At 39.9% G+C, this 22,406-nt stretch overlaps 1 protein-coding gene across 4 annotated transcripts in view; it reads left to right on the top strand.

Annotated features, from left to right (window-relative positions):
* Positions 1–22,406, top strand: part of WDR7 (WD repeat domain 7) — a 212,238-nt gene that overhangs the window by 104,701 nt on the left and 85,131 nt on the right. For all 4 annotated transcript variants that reach the window (XM_033164543.1, XM_033164545.1, XM_033164544.1 and 1 more), the window contains one exon: positions 15,543–15,764. In XM_033164543.1, the coding sequence (XP_033020434.1) occupies positions 15,543–15,764 (222 nt within the window). The remainder of the gene's footprint in view (positions 1–15,542; positions 15,765–22,406) is intronic.

Here is a 22,406-nt window from a genome sequence, read left to right on the forward strand (position 1 = left end):
CATGACTAAGTTAGGTCCATTAATTGAAAACATACAGTAGTTGAATACCACCCAGTTCTTGTCTTGCCTGCTGGAGTGTAGTGTACTGGAGAATTTATGGTTTTAATTTTAGTGCTTAACCCTTTCTTGATAGTTTAGCAGATTAAAAATCAAAGTATAAAGTAAAGTTCTATGGGACAAGCTCCAGTTGCCACCATCTGAAATAAAAGTCTCCAACATGAATCGAAATATTAAAATGGTCACCTGCCTTCGAAGGATGCTTGCAAGAAGCGAGTCCCATTCTTTTTCTAGTTACAGGTGGGTAGCCGTGTTGGTCTGCCATAGTCAAAACAAAATCGAAAATTCTTTCTAGTAGCACCTTAGAGACCAACTGAGTTTGTTCCTGGTATGAGCTTTTCGTGTGCTGTATCTGAAGAAGTGTGCATGCACACGAAAGCTCATACCAGGAACAAACTCAGTTGGTCTCTAAGGTGCTACTAGAAAGAATTTTCGATTTTATTCTTTTTCTACTTATTTCTGTATGGCATGCGTGGATCTCTCTGTCTCCATTTTATCCTCACAACAACCTTGTCTGGCCTACCCAGTGTGCTTTATAGCTGCCCCTTGGTCTTCCAGGTTTCTAGTCCAAGGCTCTAACCAGTACACAGAACTGATTCATACTTGCTTTGACACGAGAGACAGAAAAATAGAATTGGCTCTTTGTCAGTTGTGAGAAGGTTTGGAGGGTGGCAACATGAGAACGGGCCTTTTCTGTGGTGGCTCTCCGTCTGTGGAATGTTCTCCCCAGAGAGAATTGCCTGGCACCATCATTACATGTCTTTAGGCACCGGGCAAAAACATTACCCGGGCCTTTGGCTATTAAATAATCTATGGCCTGTTAAATGTTAAATCTATGACCTGTTAAATGTGGAGAGGGCACTGTTGCTATGATCATTTTATTATGATTATTCTGTATTATTGTGCTCTGTATTATGTTTTTTATTATTATGCTGTGTAAATTATGTTCTTAATGGACTGCCCTAGGATCTTTGGATAAATGGTGGTATCTAAAACAACATTATTATTATTATTATTATTATTATTATTATTATTATTATTATTATTCCCCTTTTGTGGAAGGAGGTTAAAGGTTAGACTATTCCACCCTGGAATATGTGAAGGTAAGAAAGGCATTGTGAATAAAAACTAGCAGATAGAACTGCATAATACAACTGTCAAATACAATGTGATGTATTAAGAATTGCCCATAAAGAATAAGCTATACATACATACACTGTTAGGGGGAGAAAGTGATAAGCATAGCCTGTCGCCATTTAGTGTTTTGTGCTGCCATGGCAACCAGTGGTATTTAAATGAACATTGGCAGATGTCTGTGGTTATACATTCTCTCCCTTTGAAATAAAAACTCCCCTGTCCGCATCCCTCTTGGTTAGACCCTGTTTCTAAAGCACAACGTACACCGAATATGCCACGTAAACTGTACGAAATTAGTTAAGCATTTGTGTGACTTAGAAAGCAGGATACACAGAGAGAGCTGAGAGGTTTTTCTTTCTTCCCCCCTGCTTCACACTAATGCATTACAAGTGGAAGCTATAGAATTGTGGGTGTGGTCCTTATGGAGCCCCTAGTGCTGAGGAAGGGCTTGAGTAATCTGTTCTACGAAGCTCCTGCAAAGCTAATTCTGCCCAAGAGCATGCTAATCCTGTACCCAGTTGGCAAACACCCGTTTTCAATGCTGTGGTGTTCACAGTGTCACTGCGCTTCCTAGTACCTTCCTCGTATGGTGTGTATGTGAGTGTTTGCTTGTGTGGGATCAGTGCAGTGAATCTACATGGGTGCCAGTGTCAAGATGGCAGAGCTGACGTATGTTGTTATAACAAGTCACTTGTGCTCCTCCTTTTGTGTCTCTTTGCACTTGAGATGTTTCTAGTTTGCACGTTGCTCACTTAATACTCTTCTGTGATGATTTCAATATTTCACCATACAGGCATTGTTGTTGCAATCCTACTTATTGTACGATGAGGGATTGTGTAATATGGACATGCTTCTTTTGAGTCCTCACCATGTCTCTCCCTCCACCCACATATGAACCATGCAGAGCCTCTGCATATCAGTTGCTTGGATGCACAGGCGTGGAGAATTTTGTGCAAAGGTGCTGCTTGTGGGCATCCCATGAGCATCTGGTTACAAAGACCTTCCCATGTGTACTCCGAGAACAGAGCGCTGAGCTGCATGGGCCTTTGGTGTGATCCTGTGGCTTACCCGAAAGACCACCTGTCCCTACGTAGACCTGATAGATCGCTGAGGTGTTTTCAGCAGCACCACATGTTATAGAACCATTGTATAGTGGTTATTTCCTTTTTAAACATGACATTTTCTGCTGTTGCTCCACTCTTTGGACAGTTCTTCTCCCTACTGTCCTGGAAGTACCATCAATTGCTTGCCTGAGAGGCCTTTTTAAGACACACACACCCCTCCCCTCACTGCCCTGATGTTCTGCGATTATTAAGCTGAGCACTTTTTGTTGGGAAAGATGGAGGGCACAAGGAGAAGGGGACGACAGAGGATGAGATGGTTGGACAGTGTTCTCGAAGCTACTAACATGAGTTTGGCCAAACTGCGAGAGGCAGTGAAGGATAGGCGTGCCTGGCGTGCTCTGGTCCATGGGGTCACGAAGAGTCGGACACGACTGAACGACTGAACAACAACAACAACAACACTTTTTGTATCATAGGACAATTTGTTTCATTTTGTCCTTTTACCAACTGTTCTAATATTTTTACGGTGTTTTTAGTTTTGTACACACCACCATGCGCTGTTTGTTAGCTGCCTAAAGAGGTGGGTTCTAGGGTTTAAAAAAGTGGTTCATATCCAAAGGTTTCCTTTCTTTGGCAGATGGAGCCTTCCTCCAATGGAAGAAAATTCCTTCCAGTGGAAGGGAACCTTTGGATCAAACCTCGCTTCCCTCTGTGTTGTACCGGCACAGTGACTCATAGAATCATACTTCTGCAGTCACATGTCTAATGTTCTTCACCGTTTTGCATTAGGCTAATCCTGTGAACCATTGGTCATCAGTGGCATCTGTATGCCACCATGGCCAGGTTAGCACTTAAACGCAAGTCATGGTTTGTTTAACAAACCAATCATAGGTTTCTCCACAGACAGAGCTATTCCCTAGGGAGTGTGGGGCCTGGAACAAATCATATTCTCTGTATCCCCCAGTTGAGTTTCTCCGCCCACTACCTCTGCTCACAATTTATCTTTTGTCATTGTTTTACCTCTCACCTCAGCTTGCATTTTTATTTTGCTGCTACTTTAGGAAGGCAGTGCTGGTAGAATCTTAAATGTGCACACACACCTGGGGTGGCCCTGCCCACCAATGATCCAACTATGGCTTGTTTCCCAAGAGTTCGGTTTCTTTTCCAGCTACTTGTCTTGTGTCTTTGTATCTTGGTGAAACATCTGGGGTGAAGTGGCCAAACCATCCATATTTGAGATCCATCTTGCATCTCACACAAAGTCATAGGTAAACTAAAGTTTGTAAAGTGACCACAAACCATAGTTTTGGATCATGTAGCTAGGAAACCATTGTTAAGCTGCTGAGCAGGTTTCACGTAATGGGTATTTTGTGTTGCCGTGACAGTTCCTTCATTTTTCCAAATATGCCCACAGGCTAAGAAAGGTTGGGAAACCCTGCTGTTCAATTACAGTTGATGTAATGTTATTTTAATATGTAAGTAGTCTTGGAGGAATTTTTATATGGAAAGGCGACATATAAATGTTTAAAATAAATTACTACTGAGCCATGGCTTTGCATTATGTGAAAACCAGTGTGTGTTTTAATTCATATTCATATTTCTCTCTCTTTTTTAAATTTCCCTATATATTGCTTGTCTGTGGGCATATTTTACCTAGCAGTGCTCTCTCTTCCCTTCACGAGGCTTGCCTCATACTTTGTGGAACTGTGGTTTTAGACAGCTGTTTCAATATTTACTGAATGATGCGCTGCAAAATTGCAAATGGTTGAAGCTTCAGAATTACACAGGAAGGAGAATCCAGTATTGTGTCTGCACTTGTTAAATATTCAGAACTCACCTGAATAACCATAGGCTCAAGGCATACCAATGAGGTTCTGAGCCGTGCCTCCTAATCCTTCACAAAGTTTCGCTACGGATTCTGTCATCTGTAATCGTGGTGTTTTCCAACTCCTTCAAAGCACATTACAGCAGAAAGGATCTAAATACCTCACAAGTTCCCACTTCCCAAAGCCTTGTTAATTGTATCTGTGCAATTATTTCTGCTAAACCTCCTGTTGCTACTGTATTTGCCACTGTTATTCTGTGATGCTGATGGCTTTGTGGGATAAAATTGTGCTGTGCTGCATTTCTTATCTGTGTTCGGTATTGCCTCTTTTTCCATTTTCTTTTCATAGAAGCATTCTTAAAAGTGCTGTTAAAATACCTCTGTAGGCACACCCTTGTTTTGGCATAGCATCCTGTTTAAACCTTTTGTAATATAGTTTTTCATTCGAAAGGATTTAATGAATCATTTTCAGACATTACATGAAAACAGAAAGAAATGAGGCATGGAATTTTTTGTTGTTTTTTATAGCAGAAAGGCAACTGAATGTAATTTTTATATGATCTTTGTTATTTTGTGGCATTTAATTTTTTTTAACAGCCAGATCTTTTTTTAAAAAAATTGTGGGGAAAATATATTTTCAGTTTCTGTAAGACATTCCATTTTTAGTTTCTGATATTGCTCTATCTCTTATTGATTTCCTGGCAAATCATGGCTATCTAATTTTACCTGCCTTCTCATTGATTTCCAATAAGAATCTGGTCTCTTCATAAAGAATCAGGATAAGTTGCAACTCGGTTTCAAAATGATTGCAATTTAAAATAGTTTGTTACTCTTATACTTTTCAATAAAATAGTAATCATGTTTCAAAATGTAAAATCCAGAATACTGGTTTTATTGAAGTTTTACCAATGCCCAGTGAGGTTTGATACTCCAGAATGAATTGCTTTTATTGATCAGGGTTTTTTTTTGTAATCTAGCATATCTTTAAAAGCAGGAGTCATTTGGAAAAATATTTTCATATGTGCTTTGATTTTTGTCTCGTTGTAAGCTAGCCATCAGCATCTAGTAAGGTAACTGATGAGCTTGAAATATTTATTTTTTTAGGAGGGTTGAATTTTTTTTTTTAAATTGCAATTATTTTATTGTACTGTTTTTACCAGTGCCTGTGCATCAGCAAGCAAAGCAACAAATAATAGAGCAGGCTTGTGCATCTGAACATGTCCTGTTTCACTGCATAAATGAAATTTTAATTGATTGCAATTAGCTCAGTTCAGAGACAAAAATATGTCACTCTCTCATACTAAAGATTAAGACAATTTTTGAGTTAAAGGCTATAATCAAATTCTTTATTCTCTTCTTGCATAAATGTTAAGTTCATGTCCTTATATTTCACAAATCTTTGCATATATTTAAGGTGTATATACTGACACAGATTGCCTGTGATACATTTTTCTTGATCTGAGGATTTTTTTTCTACATTGCAAACCAAACACTTCACTGTACTGGAGAACAGGAAACCTAAAATGGTTGAAGGCAACTATTTCCCTAACATACAGCAAGAGCAGTGAGAAATAGTTCACGACAAAATGGATTCTCTGCAGTTTTCTATGGAGCTGATAGATGATCCCTTTAATCAACCAGAGCTGGGTTTTTTTTTTCATACTGCCTCTTCTCTCCCCCCCCCCCAACCTTCCTGCAGCATGTCATAGTAATTAATTTAATCCTGTTAGCATATTATAAAGATATTAAATAATCAAATCTGTTTTATACAGGTGAAACTCGAAAAATTTAAATCTCGTGCAAAAGTCCATTTATGTAAGCAATTGTTTTCATTAGCTACTGGAGTTTAATATATGAGATAGACTCATGACATGCGAAGCGAGATATGTCAAGCCTTTATTTGTTATAATTGTGATGATTATGGCGTACAGCTGATGAAAACCCCAAAGTTTTTAATTTGGGCTTCTCATCAGCTGTACGTCATATTCATCACAATTATAACAAATAAAGGCTTCACATATCTCGCTTTGCATGTCATGAGTCTATCTCATATATTAGTTTCACCTTTTAAGTTGAATTACTGAAAGAAATGAACCTTTCCACGATATTCTCATTTTTCGAGTTTCACCTGTATTTACATTACTAGTATGAATGAACACTTTCCTTACAAATCATCAACCAACACTGCAGAATCTTAGCAGTTTTTAATAGGCATTAACACATTAACAAGAATTATAGAAAGCTATATAAATTCCCTATTACGCAGCCATCTGATGCTGTTGTACAGATTTAGGCACATTTAAATCTACAGTAGCTAGCTGTGATACTGTATATGACCACCAAGTAGTTGCATTATGTTTCTTTTCAAAAGTTAATACTTTATCGCTTATGCACAGCCTGACTTCTATAAAATTATTAGGTATGTCTCTAGAAAATGAATAAGAAGCCTGCTGTCTGCATTGGCTGTAGTGGTGTCAATAACATTTATATGTTGGTCGAGTTCACTGCATCATGCAAAGACTGGATCCTGCAATAACAATATATTGAAATTAGGAACGGAAGTATGCTTAGATTATTATTTTTGTGAATTACGATGTGTTTCCAGAGGTGTAGAAGTGTGCTCCCACGGCAAGGGACATGGCACAGGTGACTGCCATTACAGCAGTGAGGATAAATGTTAATTAATTATGAAAATGTTGCTCCTGTCACCAAAGATGAATGAAAAACCCAGACCGGGAAAGGTTTTTTGGGGTGGGGTGGGGGGTGGAACTCCAGCTCCATAAGGCAGGATGTGAAATGGCAAAGCCATAGACGTAGTTGCAGTTTTATAACTTGACAAGAATGTCTGTGAGCAAAAAAATAAAATAAAGGAAGGATGGATGGATGGAAGGAAAAAGGAAAAAGAAGCTTGCTGTCTGTTTTAACCCTTCCATGTAATGACAGCAATTTGAAGGAACTTGAAAGCAATAAGCGAGGTGCATTGTGCACTAGGCTTTCTTGTTCCACTTTGTGCCATAGCATGTCAGTACATTGTTAAAGTTAAGTGTATCCACATCCCTACGAGCTAATGAATACTTGGTAGTCTATACTAATACTTTAGTGGATGCCGAACAAGTTTAGATGTTAAGCTTTTTAGGAAGAATGAATGATGGCTAATGATTATTTAATGACAGATCTCTGGACTGAAAGGCACTTAGCACTCAAAGTGTGCTGCAAAGCCTATTTCTCAGAGCTTCAGACAGGTTTATTTGGTCTCACCTTGAAGAGAACAGTGCTGTATTGATTTCATTGGTGTGGATTTAAACACGCCATTGGCTTAGAATAGCACCAACTATGCAGCAGAAAATCAGCGCCTTAATCCTTGCGATTACTCGTAAGCTACTATGAAAACATTTGGTTCCAGCTGCTTGAAAAATGGAAGCAAATTTTTGGCTTTGAATGTTGAACTTTGTTTAAAGCAAGGCAGTGCTGTGCTGTGTGCTGTGGTTAAAAGGAACAGATGAGGTCAACTGTTCTTTGACTGCATTCAAGAGCAAATGGTTTTAATCCCATATTTATCTGTTGCATATTCTGCTCTATATTTGCAAATTTAAAATTTCATATTAAAGAGAAAAGTAAAAATATTACAATCCTTTCTGCCATCTTTGATAACTTAATAAATATTTAGTGCAGCCTTTGAGTCTACATTCCCTACTAAACTATAACCCTGCAGTTGTGCATGTTCTCCCCCGTTTGCTGTTGTTTCCCCTGTGTTGAATTTTTGACCGTAAATCCCTTGGGGACTTGTCAGCTTGTTGCTTCATAAAAGCTCACGCATCTTTAGTGCTATAAGAATAATAAATTTATTATTTATGGTATTTTTTCTTAATTAAGTATTTTGTGTGAATTGCATTAAAATTAGCTACCAATTTCTTGTTAGCCCCTTCTAGCTATTGACTTCAATGCTCACATGGAATCTTTGTGAACATTGCAACTCCTGATGTGGGAGATTCATTATGCCCAGTTGGAAGTCGACAGCTTTTACTATAGTCAAGGCTTAGGAACATGACAAAACGTGCCCAGGGAAACTGTTTAGGGGCCAAGAAGATAGAGAATGAATAATATTTTTAAGCCCCATAAAATTTGAGAACAGAAGTCTGTTTGCTGTCAGCTCAGCTTAAAGTTTGTATATAAATTTTAAAAACTGATGGTGATCAGACACTATGCTAATCATAATACTCCAAACAAAATAATTTTTTTAAAAAATCCTTCCGGTAGCACCTTAGAGACCAACTAAGTTTGTCTCTAAACTTAGCTAGTCTCTAAGGTGCTACTGGAAGGATTTTTTTTTCCGACTATGGCAGACCAACACGGCTACCTACCTGTAACATAATACTCCAGTAAAGGGTGAACTCCAGCGAACTTCATTGAATGCAGTAAGACATTTAGTGCATATCTAGGAAAAGGAAAACTCTGATCCTAAACCTCTGCTGCCTGCGGGACATCTTCAGGAGAAGAAGACATTAAGGAGTAAACCCTACACAAATCTGGAGTATTTGTGTCCCTAGGACGGTTGGATGGCACCTTGTATGCCTCCTTCCAGCAATTCCTGCAGCCCAGCTGGTGACAGACGTCTTGGCTCTGCTTTCCTTTGGACCATTTCAGCAAGGCCAAGAGGGAGGTCTTGTCATCTGGGCAGCCCAGAACCTCCATAAGCACTTCCCAGACTTGCACACTAGGGAGGTCACTTAGGTGCTGCTAACTTCACCCTCAGAGGTGACTTCACCCTCAGAGGTGTACTCTATTGTCTCTTGAGACAAATGGATGCCGGCAGATGAAGTTAATTGACTACATGGAACTCGCAGAACTGACCGCGAAACTCCGAGACCAAAGGGAGGAGAAGGTGCAAGAAGAGTGGAAGAAGTTTAAAGATTATCTGAAACAACGTGAAAAGTTGGACATTTGAAGTGAAATCAGTGGATATAATAGGCGATAGCTATATAATGTTAGGCTAAAATAGTATATAAGAAGTTATGAATTTGTTTTTTTTATATTAGAAGTTATGATTATGAATAAGTTGATAGGGATAAGATAAGATGTTAATTGAAGATTAAGAATAATGGTGAATGATTGTTAAAATAGCTACAAAGTTACTAAAGTAAATTAGAATTGAACGCAGAAGAGAGAACGTGAGGAAGTCCCCCAAGAAAGATTTGAAATAAGGTTATAATAATTAGATTGGTATGTTTTAGTTTTCTTTTTGTAGGGTGTTAGGTATGTATTAGTCTTATTTGTTATTTGTATTTGGTGGTGGGTTCGTTTTATATGTAGAATGTATGTTTTTATTTGTTATCTTGTGTGGAAATACCAATAAATTTTATATATAAAAAACAGACAGATGGATGCCAACAACAATGACAAGATGATGATGATAATACTCATCTGCCTTACAAGGCTGTTGTAAGGATTGTGTACATACAAATGTGCTGGATAAACATTAAGGTAGTATTTTTATTTCTACCAAATCATCTCCCTTAAATTGCTTGTTGCTCTACTTCCTTCATTTCGTTTTAATTGCTGCTTTTCTCTGTTGCCGTGGTGCTCTTACTTTGCTTTGTGAGCCACCCTGGAAGTTCTGTCATTGGATCAGAACTCATGGGATTTCATATTTTAAATAAACGGAAGTTCATTACTACTTAATTTCTTCACAGTCTAAACTGCATAACAGTCTTTACCATGTTCGACATTTGATGCGCTATGTCAGTTCTTTGAGCTCATGTTGAAATTCTTGAACAAATATAATATGTTAAGGCAGTTAATGTCAACAGAAGAGATTTTGTGGGTGGAATACAGGATATGCAGCAAAGCAGAAATATTTGTGCCGGGGGGGGGCAGGGAAAGAGAGGCATAGTTACAATCAATGTTTTGCACATCCTGAGGTGCATTTGAAATTTTTATAAGTACTGTTTGGTGCTCTTCATTCAAGGCACATATAGCTGATGGCCAAGTGTAGTTCTGCCTCAAAAGTGGCACAACAGGAATTTTAACACCTCACAGATGACAACACAGTAAACTTCCAGTAGCTCAGGTCAGTAGATGGTGCCACATCTACATGAATAATTAAAGGACAAATAGCAATGCCTGAATATTACAGTTAATGTACCGCATCACTGACGAGCTTTTCTGCATTTAACGCCTCGTCTCCTACTTCCTAGTTCAAAAATGATCAAGACTGAAGGACCGAAAGTTGCATTGACCCCAATTTACAAAGATACGGGGTCCAGCAGAAGTCCATCCAGTTTTGCAAGGAATAGGAAGAAACCAAATAAATTAACTAGGATTAAAATTTGGAGAGAATATTCAGAGTGTTCCCAACTTGGTTGACTGTTAAGAACCATCGCCTAAAACCACCAAACAAGAAGAAGAAAACACTGAAACAGTAAAGTAGAGCATAGCAAGCAATGGTAGCTGCATAAAGCCAATGCCAGGAGAGTAAAAAGACAAAACCCTAGTCAATCAGGCAAATGGTCTTTACCCCAGAATTTAAGTGGTGCCAAGTGAGCCTCTCTAGAAAGGACTTTCCATTGCTCAGCACACCTTATAGGCAGCCCTATATGTGAGGCATTACAGTAGTCCAAACAAGATGTTATCAGAGCATGAATAATATGGCCAGTCTATCTCTTAAGGCAGGCATGCCCAAAGTTCGTTTCGGGGGCCATATCTGGCCTGCCGGTTGGTATAATCCAGCCCCTGTGGCAGTTTATTTCCTGGGGTAAAATCCAACTTCAACCCTAAAAAAAGCTCAACAACTTTGGTTGGCTCCTTGAACGGCCCTCACGGCCCTTCACTTCATCAAATCTGGCCCTCTTTGAAAAAAGTTTGGACACCACTGTAAGGGTTGCAGTTGTGCCAGGGGGTATGAAAGGGTCAGAGGATCAGTAAATTCTGTGGACTGAAACCAAAGAACTCACCTGCTCAGAATACCAAGACATATTTCTATAATAATAAATTGGTATGGCATTTACCCCTCCAAGTTTTTAATACCTAATACAATAAAAGAGTACCATCATGTGCCTAATAGCAGATATAAAGTATCTGGGGGTAGTCCATCTCCCATAAAATAGCCTTTAGCCTTAATTCAAATCCATTGATTCCTGTTCCAGTTAAACCTGTAGAACTTAATATGTCTTTTTATCCTATCTTACAATAAAAGGATTAAATTAATTTTACACTAGGACTGTGCAAAGCCAATTAACATGATCTTTAGAGTTATTTAGTAAAGTGCTTCAAACTGCTAAATTTATCCTGACCTCTTGGTTGCACTCCCTGACTGCTTTTTAAATGAAGTAATCAATATCTTGCAACCTTTTAAACAGCTTAAACTTTTTTTCAGATATTTTTTACCTATATTTTATTTAAACAGATTAGGGATGAAAAATATACAGCTACAGTTGTCAACCGTTTCCTGCAGGGCTGTTTTCTGTTTGGTTTTGGTACTCGGGGTCAGTGTGCTTGGAAATCTTTGTAAATATGGAGTCAAAATGTCCGTTTTGCAAATAATGAAGAAATCTGTCACTTCCATTTACTTAGTGCATAGAAAGTGTGCTATCTCTACAACTTAAATGCAGAAACCTTCCTTCTTCCCCAGCATAGCTTCTCCCCCCCCCACATAGGGCTATTTGAGGTTATTAATTTTCTCACCGTGATAGGGTGATCAACCGTCCTGTCAAGAAAATGGATCTCTGTGTCACCCTTTAGCATGATTAAATGGAGGCACATCGCTGTGAGAAAATACCAAATTTTCACGAGACAAATGAAACTTGTAGCGAGGACAACTTTTATAGACATTATTTCATTTTAAAATCTCCCATTTGGCTGTCAGTTTATTTGTTGGGAAGGGTTGCCATTAATTGCATGTTCCTCCTAATAACTCAAAAGACAGTGAAGGGGGGGGGGGGGAACCAGTTTCACACCTAAATCTCTTACACAGAACACAATGTCAGCTAGTGTCCTCTAGCGAACACAGCTCGGTTTACGTAAACCGAGCTGCTAATTAGCTCCCCAAAACTCTTTGTCCCAATCCGCTTCCACTGCTCTTTCTGGCACTAAAACGCTTGCAGCTCTTAAGCATGGCTGCAGAACGTTGAAATCTCTTGAAAGGGGGTCGGAAGCCTCAAAGTGCTTTCAGACGGGCGCTTGTGAAAGAAACACATCCTTAGAGCAGAACTGCAAAAGGCAGTCAACACGTTGATATGTTTTCCCTTTGCTTCTTGAGGTTTTAAAATAGGGCTGGCTTGCTAAACCTGGACTCGCCATAAAGAAGCATTTGGCCCTAAATGAATCCCGATAAAACGAAGGGTTAACTTGAGCTTGCTTTAATCAAACAAAAGGAAGAGCCAACAAGGGGGCTCCTCTCTCCCTTTTTTGTTTTTCGAGGGGGGAGTTTGCCAAGTGCCCCTGTTGTTTAATTTCCTACTGGAAGCAGCACATGTGTGGGGCTTTCTCTCCCCCCCCCAATTCTTTTCTTTAAACAGTGACCATTGCAGAGGCTGAGTGGTTGGGGTCAATGCCTTGCCTATTGATCAGTATCCCTGCAGTCCCCCAGCTCCAGCATCTGCTTCATTGGCTTCTTTCAGTGCTTGCTTCAGTACATTAGAATAGAAATCCATAACCAGAGCTGTGCTCATCCGAGCAGGGGAAGAAACTAAATTAAATGGTATAAAACAATCTTGGATCAGGAGTTTGTGCCAATTCATCTTGATCTAAGATGTCACACCGGGCTCTCTGTCTGAGCACCTGGGCTAGAGGCAGCCATAGTGAAAATAGATGGAGCTGCGATCATTCATTTGTCAGCTAAGGAGCTCGGCAGCGGTTAGCAATTCCCTTCTGCAGAGGTCAGCTGACAGAACAATCAGTGCAACTGCAGAATGGAGCTTTCCTTTGAACTATTGTTATGGAGCATGCTTCTTGGGGTGGGGTGGAGGGGACAGGAGGGGAGGGGAGGGGAGTGTGGTGGTTTCCTTCCAGATCATTGTGCTCTGAGTGAAGCGAATTAAAAAATGGATCTGCCTAGGCAGACCCCGGCTGCGGTTTGTGTTGCGTTTAACGGTAGTGATTATATATACAAATTGCAGGTGATTAAAATGGTTACGTATCACTTAGTGTAGAGTCCATTTTCATCTTTCTTTTTTCCATACAAGGTGACTATTGATTGTTGTTTTTTTTAAAAAGCTCCTTTCCTTCTCATTGTTAAAGATCACCCTCACCCACTCCTTTGGGTGTAAAACTATCAGAACTAGAGCTGAACTGGGAATCAGTTTTCTTAACAGAGGTTCCAATGCTCTTTTTCCATTTCTTTTAAAAGGGAGAGAGAGAGAGAGAGAGAGAGAGAGAGAGAGAGAGAGAGAGAGAGAGAATTCATTGGCTGCAGTTTGGGCATACCGTAGCAGAGCGTTTTTTATTATTATTAATTCTCACTTTGTTAATCTCCAGACCTTGTAATTCTGTCTGTGAGTACCAAGTGGTCTCCTCTGACTTCTCTCAGAAGAGATTTAACATCACATTGTAGCAGGGAAGGGTGAGACTTTTAGTACATTGGCTATAATACGCACAAGTCTGTTTCCTGGTACGTTGAAGAAGTTATAGCTATATCTCAAAATGCTGTTGAAGTAATCGGTGATATGCGAGCCATAGTCACAAGTAGACCCATTAAAATCGGTGGACTTGTCCATTAATTTCAGTGAGTCTCTTCTGACCATGACTTAAAAGGGTAACATCCAGTGTCCTTAAATTTTGTAAATGCAGCCCTGCATGCTTATAATTATTTATTATTTCTTTAAGGCATTTCCCATCCTTCTCTTTAGCTGAAAAGGCTCCCAAAGCAGCTTACAAAAACCAGTACAGTCCCTTCCTTGTGGTGTACAGTGTAAATGGCATGAAACAGAAGGGAAAAGTGATGGGGAGGGAGAAGGGGAAAGAACAAGCTTGGACCATCCTTTCTTAAAGTTACAGTTCTTATAAAGACCACCTGGGGTGCAGACAGTTCAGATAGCCTGCTAGTATTGCTGTGTTGTTCATATTCCTTTGCCTACTGCATCCTTGCATTATTTCATCCACTAATGTAAACTGCTTTAGCGTCATCAGCTTTGACTAACAGTAAGACCCAGAAGCCATGTAAAGTAAGTATTTTAAGGCAGCAAGGGATTGCATGCTCCAACTCTCCTGTGACCTTGACCCCTAGGCCAGTGTAACTTCGTGAAACTTAATGCAAGGGTGAGGGAACTTTTCCAGTCTAGCCTTTCTTGTTATAAATGCCTCCCAGCGTTTATAATGTATTGCCATAACAGAGTGCAGGAAAACATAAATCCATATACTTCATTTGGTGAAACAACTATTTGGCTTTTCGAAGACACCTGAAGGCAGCCCTGCCCAGGGAAATGTTTTTAATATTTTGTTGGGAGCCACCCAGAGTGACTGGGGCAATATGATAATGATGATGATGATACAAAATCGAAAATTCTTTCTAGTAGCACCTTAGAGACCAACTGAGTTTGTTCCTGGTATGAGCTTTCGTGTGCATGCACACTTCTTCAGATACCATGATGATGATGATGATGAATTTATTATATGTACCCTATAATAAAACACAATACATTTTAAAATTCCCTATACAGGGCTGCCTTCAGATTTCTTCTCTAAGTCATATAGTTATTTATCTCCTTGACTCTGGTGGGAGGGTGTTCCACAGGGTGAGCCCTTTGCCTGGTTCCCTGTAAATTCACTTCTCACAGTGAATAAACCACCAAAAGGCATTTGGAGCTGGACCTCAGTGTCTGGGCTGAACGATGGAGACGTTCCTTCAGGTATACAGTGCCGAGGCTGTTTAGGGCTTTGAAGGTCAGCACCAACACTTTGAACTGTGCTTGGAAACATACTGGGAGCCAATGTAGACCCTTTAGGATCAGTGTTTATATGGTCCTGGTGGCCACTCCCAGGCACCAGTCTAACTGTTGCATACTGGATTAGGATTCCTGTTGGCATATGAGAGATAACCACTATCTGCAGCTTCCAGAAACAGTTGAAGATATTTTTGTTCCGACAGGCTTTCCTGGGTAGATAAATAAGTCTTTGCCACGAGTTACTATTTTGTATGGTTTCAGTTTTGTTTCAAATGTATTTTCTGTTTGTTTGTTTTTAAAAAAACTTTTTCAGTTGTTTTTATTATACATTGCCTTAAGACAACTATTGGAGCACCACCATAGCGAAAGACCTATACCATGTGTTTCATTGGTTGCACAGCAAGTATTAGGAGAACAAGGCAGTGACTACTACACCACTTTTTTTTTAAAAAAAAATGAATAGTAAAAGGAGTCAAAAGGCGTGTGTTTAAATTCCTTGCACAGTTAAAGGACCACCAGAGTTACTGGAGTTAGAACAGTTTATGAACCACCTGTCCTAATGCTCTTTGTGTTGTGTTTCAGGTTCTCTGTCTGGATTTCCGCAAATGAAAAAAATAACTATGTCGTATGAAGAGAGGCGAAAGCAAGCTACTGCTATAGTTCTGCTAGGAGTAATTGGAGCAGAGTTCGGAGCGGAAATTGAACCTCCAAAGTTGCTGACCAGACCGCGCAGCTCTAGTCAAATTCCCGAAGGGTTTGGCTCAACGAGTGTTGGATCCAACTATTCTTTGGCGAGGCATACTTGTAAGTTTCTCTCTGCCCACTCGCCCTTGACTCAAGCTATATAGCGAAATATGTAGTGCTATTATATTCTGCTATATGGCCCGTTTCACTAACAATGGGGAAGCCTGTCTTCCTGCCATGAGAACCAAGATGCAGAGAGCCACTGGTTCACACACACTCCACCACCCCTCTCCTCCTCCATGCACCAGAGGACAAAATCCAAAACGGAAGCTTTTGATTTTAAACTATTTCATCCCAAGGAACTTCCAAGGGTTCTGAAGGGCCACAGGTCTAAGACATGGTTTAATGATCACAGCCTCATATATATATATATATATGTGTGTGTGTGCATATCTGGGAGCTGTTAAAAACCTATCTTTTCTACCCAAACACAGCATCTATTCACATGTTCTTAGTACTCTTAGAACTGATCCAGGAAGACCACTCTAAAATGCCTTAAAAAACAACTACAACCAGTTTCCCCCCTAAATTTGTCCCTAGTTTGTCGCCATTAGCTCAGTCTTTTCTGGACTATCCCTCCTTTTGTTCATTTACCCCTCCCATGTTTTCATGGAATGCTTTCATGTCCTTTTTTGCAGCGATTTTTTTCGTGTCCTTTTTCTGCAGCTCTCACTTTGCTCCTTTTATCCTTGGGGAGGGGGGGAGGAGCTGGATCAAGAATTTACAATCCCACTTTTTTTTTTTTTACTAGCGATGTCTTAATAGCAAAACTGAAATGTAAAGTTAATTACTCAAAAATGCTTTGGGTGACCATCCAAACCTCAGAGAAGTTACTCATTTGTTTTATTCCCCTAGTTTATGAATATTGTAGGTGATTACCAGAATGGTTCCACAAACCAGTGGCCTTGGATGAATTCCTAAAGGTTACAGTAATACTCTTTCATTGCATTGAATCTAATAAGGCTGAGTGCTCTTGGGTCTTGTGTATACTTTCTTTCCAGATATACCTTTGTCTCATACTTAATTCTTAATGCAGACACCACTTAGCAGAGTTTAAATCCAGCGTTGCAATTCTAATCTGTCTGTGTTCTTTGTATGGGCCACACTGTACCCATGACTGCCACACCTCTCTTCTTCCCATTGTCAATAAGTGGAGGTGAAAGGTAGGATGGGAACAACTGTTTATAAAGACTGTTTCACTGGAAAGTCTTCATTCTGCTTTGTCATCATATTCCGTGCACTCTCACATTCATCCCATTAATATTATTTTTTTGAAAAAATCTGAAGTGGGAATTTAAATCAGTGCACTTCCTGTTATGATTTTCAAAATACAATATACAGCCTGGCCTTTTGGAAAAAACTTTATTTTACTTTATTTTATGTTTTGTATCTGAACATGCTTTCATTGCAATATCAGAACCTTGATTTCACCATTAGCACCCAAAAAAGGTCTTTTTGGCAGCATCTCCACTGCTGAAGAAAAGAGGCGGTAGAGGTTTAATTCAGAGATTTGCATTTCACCTCCTGCAATTCCATGATTATTCCATGATTATTTTCTGGGGCAGGCGTATCATAAAGAGCCAAACAGTCTGTTTTGTTGAGGTTTACACACTGTCATCCAGGTTCTTCCTCCACAATGGAAATGCACAAAGAGCATCTTGACAGAGTGAGGTTACTTATCATTAATTGTAGTTCTCTGAGAGACTGAGTGTTGCCTCTCTATAATCACATTTGTTGACCCCTTTGCCTTTTCCCTTGAGTGCTGCTCCCTCATAAGGAGGAGCAGAAGTTCTCTCTCTCTCCAACACAACAGCAAATATATGATACCGCAAGTCCCTTTGGGATTGAAAATATTGGCTGCCCCTTATCTCATGTGAACTTTGGATAATACTTGTAGTAGACCATGTTCATTCTGTAAACGAGTTTCAGCACGCAAAACATAAATACTTGAATGCTTATTCTTATCCCTGAGTACTGCTAAGAATTCAGAAGATGGATTGTCATTCTGAACTAGCCTTCATAATTGCTTGACGTTAAAAAAAAAACCTGTAGTGATTAGGCCCTGTTTGAAGAATTAATTAAAGGAGGATTCGGGTGACCTTTCCTCCCCTCCCCACCCCCCAAAATTGTGTTGCTTTTCTTTTGCCATGTGTATACAACCAAGTCATGTGAAGGGATCCCTCGTACAGTTGGCTTCATGTTGACTTAGTTGTCTGGCAAACTACGGAGATCTGACTTGGAATGTGCGGTGAAGAAAACATGTGGTATACTTCCCTATGAACTGTCATGTGAATTTCATTACTAGGATTGTCCTAAGTGCTGATTTAGATTATTGTGAACATCTAGCCTGAGCGGGCACATGTAGTAGACACAAAGTCCAGGGCCAAAAGGAGACACACCATTGTTCCAGGCCAGGATCCAATAAACAAGGTCTGGTCAAGCAGAGATGAAGTTACAGAAAAGCTAAGTAGACAAAGGAGAAAGTAGGTCCAGATAGGTGAGGTCAGGCAAAACAAAAAGTGAAAAAGGAGGGAGGCTATGGGGTTACTTCAGCAAACAGGAAACCCAGAATGAACAGTAAGATTGGCAGCTAGCCCTGCCCCTGGGGAGTAGACCCTCTACTCATAAAGGGTCCCTGCCTGTTTTAGAAGCTTAGCTGAAGTCCTCAGAGCCTGAAGAAGGCAATATGACCTCTTCAGAGAGGTTTTGGCATCACAGACACCTCAGGTGGTGGAATTTCAAGGTGGTAGGTGCTGAACGCTGATTTTGAGGATACCTTTTCTTGAAGGTTCAAGAAGTCCTCTGTATCATGTCCTCTGGCAACCTCCTCCTCCCAACTCTGCTATTGTCTTTTTCTAACCAACACACCACTGGAGTAGGGACTCTCCACCCCCCCTTCTTGTATGGTGCTTAATGTCCCACCTTTCATCAGGGTAATGTCTCTGCCATCACCTATTTTGTCCTTTGATGACCCCTCTCTCTGCCAGTCTGGCCACGCTGGGAGATCACTTCAGAACATCTGAAGCTGAAGTCATATCATCGATCCACCTAACTCAGTATTGCCTGTTTTGAGCAGCAGCATCTCTCCAGAATCTCGTGTAGAACCCCGCTCCCCAAGCATGAGCTCTTCCACTGAGTTGGTCCTCTCTCCCAAGGACCAAATGTAAACCACTTTAAGCTCTTAGGAGGAGGAACACAAATATTGTGGAAATTCAGATCATCCTCAGTGAAAACACAACCTTAGAACGATAAAGTTGAAGGATGACTGATCTAAAATAATGAGCAGGGGGGGAAAGAGTCTGCAGCCGAACTGTGTGTTGTCCCTCCAGCACTTTAAATTGCAATAACAATTAGAAAGTAGCTCATTTTGATAAGTATCATTGATTTACTATGATAAGATGTAAAACTCTTATCACATGCTTGCCTACTGTTGTTTTTAATGCCAATTAATTGTGATATTTCTGCTCTGTAAGGAAGGATGTGATTCTTTAGGAATTCACACAGTGACCTTGCCTGACATCTCACATTAATCTCTGTTGACCTTACAAATGGTTCATGAGATATTTAATTATAAAATGCCACGTAAAGAATTTCTCATTACAGAGTCACCACATCACACCTAAGCAGCAGCTAATGCTATGTTTATAAAGTTAATGGGCTGATAAATCTGAATGACTCTTCTGTCCTGAATATGAAAATACTCTGTTCGGTCATTAAAGCAGTGTATTTTTCCAACCATGTGCCATCAATATACCTATTAATGATGAGCATTTTGCACGTCAACTCAGTCAGTGTCATGTCTCAAAATTTATTATCGGGCAGTGTGGATGTTGAGCTTTTTCCAAATGTGTTGTTTATTTCCAACATGCCTGAGTCGCATGTAATGCAGTTTAAAACACAACAGACACAACAAACCAGGCACACCCATTAAAGGTTTAACCCTGGTAACTGACCAAGCCCCAATGAAAGCTTTGCGGTGTCTCTGAGAAATGGGAAAGGCCTGTCTGCATTAAGCCCCAATCAACTTGCCCTCCTCATACATTTCCCAATCACAGCCAGATACTCTACAAGCACCGAGATGTCAGGAACCAAGGCAGATTAAAAGAGAATTTGGAATTGACACCATCATACATCAGGGACTGGACTCATGCAAATTGAATAGAGCCATACAGAGCCCATGAGATCTGCAAGGGAGATCCACAACATTAGCTGCTAGGGTAGCGTTGGTGACAAGCATATGAAGTGATGGCACTACACCATATGTTTCCATAATCACAAGTTATGGTGAAGATGGGGGATTCCAAACAGTATTTCCACCTTGTGAAGTGATCCCCTATTTGTCATTGTGCCTGGTCCCACCTTCAATGTCAGCTTTGAAACTAACTAGATGTGCTCCCTCAAGGGGGCTTGCTGTACTGACAGGAACATGCTCCAACATTGTTTTCATTCTAACCAGGTTCTCCAACACCATGGGCATAAGCATTGTCTACTGTGTTCAAAGTAGATCCATTTTAAAGTGCTGCACGTGCTGAGGGGGGAAGTGAGGGGGAGATGGAGCTTGTCAACATGGGAAGGTAGGCTATCGAGGAGAAGGAAAACTCTCATCCTAAACCTCCGCTGCCTTGTGGGATATCTTTGGGAGAAGAATAGGCTAGGGAGTAAACCCTACACAAATCCTGAGTGGAGTCCCTACGACGGTTGAACGGCGCCTTGAACGCCTCCTTCCGGCAACTCCTGCAGCCAAGCTGGTGCCCAACATTTTGCTCTGCTTTCCTTTGGACCATATCAGCAAGGCCAAGAGGGAAGTCTTGTCGTCTGGGCAGCCCAGGACTTCCATACACACTGCCCAGGCTTGTGCCCCGGGGAGGTCACTTGGGAGCTGCTAACACATTGGTTTGACTTCACCCTCAGAGGTGCACTCCATTGTCTCTTGAGACAGACAGATGCTAATAACATTGTTTGCTGAATATAAGTTTCTTGTAGTTGTGATAGCATTGAGAACAGAACTCTGGTTTAGGATTCAGACATGTTAGTTTCCATGTAAGATAGAATATGGTTGATAGGTATGAAATATGAGTGGTACAGTTCATATTCTGCTGAAGTTAATAGTAGCTAGTTTCTTTATTTCAGTGGTCCATTTTTTTCAGCTTGTAACTTACCGTACAAACATTTATATTAATTTGACACAGTAAGATAATTACCGCACACTGAAGTTAATATTCACATGGGAAAATGTTAAATGCTACATTCCTGCTTTTTAACAGGCTATCAGGTTTTGTTGCAGTTCTAATTATATACTGTTTTAAATATTGAGGTAAATGACCATTTTAATAGCCCTGTGAAATTAATTTTAACTAGAAATGCAGATATAAAATCTGATGCATGCTTGGGGGGGAAAGGTTCGCAGTTATTTCCATCGCGTACTTCTAGATTATAAACAAATATAGGTGGAAAATAACAATTGTTTACTGTTTCCATAGCACTTTAATATAGTTTCATAGCTGGGCTAAGAATACACTTAAAGCTGGTATAGTTGGATTCTCTCCATAAATTGAAACAAGACTGAGCTAAAGCTCATTTACTGTCTTGGAACGGAATTGATCTTGCTTTCACATTTGATTCACCCACTGCAGATTTTGAGAGGAAGAAAAATAGCATTGTTAGGTCAGTTTAACTAGGCCAGAGTTAGACGGAGAAGATTGGCAAACCCGTTGTTCTAATTCTTTTCTCTTCCTTTGTGGGCAATTTTATTAGCGATTGGGCTGATTTAAATGCATTTTACTGCCTGTATAACATAAATGTGCACGTGTATTGTTCTCCCATCCCTGCCTAGAGAGTGATGTTGCTGCTTTCTGCATCCTTGTATATTTGATAAAGGCATCCACAGGTCTGAAGGAACCATGTGCACCTTAATGCTATAAAATATGACACACACAAGTTGATTGCTGCCATCTTACACGTTGAGCCCTCCCATTGCTATCATGTAGAACTATTGATGAAGCAGCTGTGTTCATTCCCACTCCGTCTAGGTCAGCAGCATTACATCAACATGCTTTGTCGCAAGCCTAAATTGCTGAATATCTTGATTTCCCATCTACCGAGGTCAAATGCATTTCTTTCTTTCTTTTTTAAAAAGCTGGAATTATTTTCTTTTTAGCATCTGTGATTGAGAGATCTCACTGACGTTGACCTCTGTTTTTATCTAAAAATGCACATAGATCCTATCTGAAAACCAACTGTAATCAACTGACTACGCTTGTAGGATTGCAAGAGGTTTTGTAAGGAGGACTATATGAAATATTGCAGGGGAAATTTAGGGGAGAATGGATTATTAGTTATGGATTATTAAAAGTAATAGTGAAAATAATAAAATGCAGGATTAAGGGTTGAAGATTGAAAATCATTAGACGTAGTTGATGGAAGTCCTAGGCTTATAGCCAAAATATTGTATAAGATAAGAGGAGATGGTATGTGGTTTTTTGGAAAATATATGTGTGTGTGTGTGTGTATGTGCATATGGATCATTGGCTCACTCAAAGTTTCACAGGTAGACATTTAGGAACATGTTTTTGAAAACCATGAAATTTTTTGGCAGAACTGATTGGCAGAATATTCCTTTTTATCGCTCTAACTCTTTCTGCTTTTTTAAAAAAACCAGCTTTATTTACAAACTCTGGCAGATAAGATATTTTTTTTAAAAAA

Source organism: Lacerta agilis, chromosome 11 (assembly GCF_009819535.1).
Source record: "Lacerta agilis isolate rLacAgi1 chromosome 11, rLacAgi1.pri, whole genome shotgun sequence".
Lineage (NCBI taxonomy): Eukaryota > Metazoa > Chordata > Lepidosauria > Squamata > Lacertidae > Lacerta > Lacerta agilis.